The following is a 3068-nucleotide window of genomic DNA, read 5'->3' as shown; positions in this document are numbered from 1 at the left end:
GCAGCAGAGGCCGGAAGAGGGCTCCAGATCTCTGGAATCAGACTTAGAGCCTGTTTGGGTCACCCTGTGGGTGCTGGGAAGGGAACCTGGGTCCTCTGGAAGAGCAGCCAGTGCTCTTAACCACCAAGCCATCTCCAGCCCCACAAACTTCATTCTTTTTTTTTTTTTCAGTTTAAATTGTTTATTTCATTAACTTAAAAGGTGAACAAAATGTGTATTTCAAATTTTATTAAACTTATTTACCTGAAATATATGTTTACATAGAAGACAAACAGACACAGGATTTCAAGTAAGTTACGGGACAGTCATTATCTGTTAAAAATAGTCTTCTTTCTTCCGAGCACACACCTTTCCTTTTTACAGTATAAAAGCTGGATGCAGACTCTGGATGTAAACTTATCTCACTGTTAACTGCTGATGGAGATGGGAGACACACTGTTCACGGTTCAGTTAAATGACAGACACAAAAGCTGCTCCCTCCGACACAAAGATGCTCAGGTCTCTCGCAGCAGGACTGTGTGCGTCCCGTTCACACCACATCATTTCTTCTTCTTCCCTTTCCCCTTTTTACTCCCCTCTCCTTGCTGAAGACTGGGGTCAGCACCGCCGGTGTTTTGTGTCCTTGTTTTTAGCTTGGGAATCATTTCTGCTACAGACAGCATCACTGACTTCCATGATGGGAACTGCACAAGACAGAGGCTGCCATCTTCCTGTTTGAGCTGTACCCGGACTCTGCCTCTGTACTGCACATCACGGTTCCATTCTCTGGAGTACATTTTGTTTTTCTCCAGAAATGCATTCAGTCCAACTGCTGAGCATACATCCTGAATCTCAGTAGCGGTAGGGTTTTCTACAGCCTTACTTATGGGAATCCGCCTCCCCTCCGCTATGGTCTTCTTATTATTTAAGTAAGCGGGGTAGATACAAATAAACCTGTCCTGGTCAGCCGGGGACCGCGCGGCTGCGCAAGCCATCTCGGCGGGAGTCCCCACAGCCCCGCCAGCGCTCCAGGCCCAACACCAGCCGGAAGTCACTTCATTCTTAATAGCTTGTTTTTGTTAATATTGATAAAGTTTTAATTAAACATGCAATCTTGCTCTTTGTGTTCTATCTTCTTCAAGTTAATTCGGATTATAACTTTATACTATTTTTAATTAATCAATCTTCTGCTGACAATGGCCCCTTGCACGCTAGTTTCAGTTTAATCTTAACTATTATAAAATGTGTACTCTGTATAAACCATTCCAATCATAGTGACTAGTCAAAAGGAATCCGCTAAGCATTTTTAAAGACACAACATATAGCTTTCCTTTGTAACTTTATGATGAGATGTATATCTCATTCACCCATAAGTTAAAAAGTTAGAATCATTTTAAATCAAGTCATAATCAAAAAGATGAAATGGCCAAGTGAGAAAAATAAATGTTGAAAGACATGGACATATCATACCCAGAGACCTCTCTGTGGAGTTGGTAAGAACCTCCAGCAGTGAGACACAATGTATAGAAGAATAAGGAAGTCCTGAAGTAGCAGAGACTTGTGAACCAAAGATTATTCACTCACCACGATGTAGTTTCTTTCTTGGCTGAAAAGAAATTAGTGATACTTTTATGAGAATAAAATACGTTTAATACCTCACAAATCTACAGACAGCATAGACAAAAGTAAGTAGAAATATAAAGATTAGAACAAGCTTGACGCAATAGAATTTTCAAGCTGAGAGCTATGCTGTTTCTAGTCGCTATTGGAGTAAATACCAAAGAGCTTTGGAAGAGATGCCCCACACACACCCTGGGACAGATCAGTTAATTTCTGCATTTGACCCTCTGAGGAGGAGTTACAGCTCTGCCAGAGTAGAACTGAAGCATGAGCAAATCTTTGAAAACAAAACAGATGAAAAATCATGTACTTAGTGACTCTCGGGCAAACAAGAATTTGGAGAACAAAGAACTATAACCAGGGAACATCTCATGACTCAGCTGTCAACAATGATCCCATAGTGACAACAATGTATGTCCTGAATAATGTTTTCATAAGAAAATGTTCTGTAACCATATTGGAAGGATGGCTCAAGGGGATGTATATGCATAATAGCATGTAAAGGCATAAGATGTGAGGAAAGTATAAGAAAGCTAAATCCTTATTTTCACCTCTCTGAAGTCAGGAAGGCATGCCTCAGAAAAAAAAAAATCACAGTGTTAAGATACCTGCATGTGTTTTTGGAAATATGGAGACAGCAGAAGAAACAGCTGTGTTGGTTAATTTTGTCAGCTTGCCACAAACTAGAGTCACCTGGGAAGAAGGAACTTCAAATAACGAATTATTTTGATCATATTGCCCTGTGGGTATGTCTGTGGGGCATTTTCTTAATTGCTAATTAATAGAGGAGAGCCTAGCCCACTGTGGGCGGTACCACTCCTAGGCAGATGGGTGACCGAGCAAACGAGAGGAGGTGGGTCAGTCCGCTGCATTCCTCTGTGATCTCTGCTTCAAGTCCTGTCCCCGGGTCCCTTCCTTGTCCGTGACGATCAGCTGTGAGCTGTGAACATTAATAAGCCCTTTCTCCAAGCTGCTTTGGGTCAGTGTTTTGTCACAGCAATAGCAAGGAAACTAGGACAATTGCTAAAAATATACAAAATAGTTGACTGTAGTAAGTCAAATTTGGATATGGAGGGATGTGTTTCCATTATAACAGAATACTTGGACTTTCCAAATATACCCACCTTAAAATGAACAAAAAAAATTCATGACAACAATAAATAGATGATCGGACTTGCATTGAATTTTGTAAATGCAACTGATCAACACCTCGTCATCAGAGGAAGTGATATGTAACTGAAGGCAAAGTATTAAGGACTCTGCAAACCAGTATTTAGTGAGGAGACAGTGAGCTATGAGGTGGAGTGAGTTGTATGTTAAACATCTTCTCATGCATTTAAGATGACACCACTTACCAATGGGATACCCTTTGTATGTTCTGTGGCCATTTTTAACTTCTCTAAGTCTTGGTTTCTTAGAAACTGAGGATAACGATTCTGCATTTCTCCCTGGTTGTTGTGATGGTTAAA

General features: G+C 40.8%; 1 protein-coding gene across 1 annotated transcript; it reads right to left on the bottom strand.

Moving 5' to 3' along the window:
- Positions 1 to 213: 213 nt before the first annotated feature.
- On the bottom strand, positions 214 to 1025 carry LOC131910684 (signal recognition particle 19 kDa protein-like). Its single transcript, XM_059262573.1, has one exon. The coding sequence runs from the start codon at positions 972 to 974 to the stop codon at positions 540 to 542; it is 435 nt and encodes a 144-aa protein (XP_059118556.1). The 5' UTR covers positions 975 to 1025; the 3' UTR covers positions 214 to 539.
- Positions 1026 to 3068: the final 2043 nt, after the last annotated feature.

The sequence above is a fragment of the Peromyscus eremicus genome, chromosome 5 (assembly GCF_949786415.1).
Source record: "Peromyscus eremicus chromosome 5, PerEre_H2_v1, whole genome shotgun sequence".
NCBI lineage: Eukaryota > Metazoa > Chordata > Mammalia > Rodentia > Cricetidae > Peromyscus > Peromyscus eremicus.
This window is presented reverse-complemented; position numbering and strand designations above follow the sequence as displayed.

What these genes read in the sequence shown, in the direction of transcription:
- LOC131910684 (XM_059262573.1), bottom strand. Translation starts at nt 974, where the DNA reads ATGGCTTGCGCAGCCGCGCGGTCCCCGGCTGACCAGGACAGGTTTATT.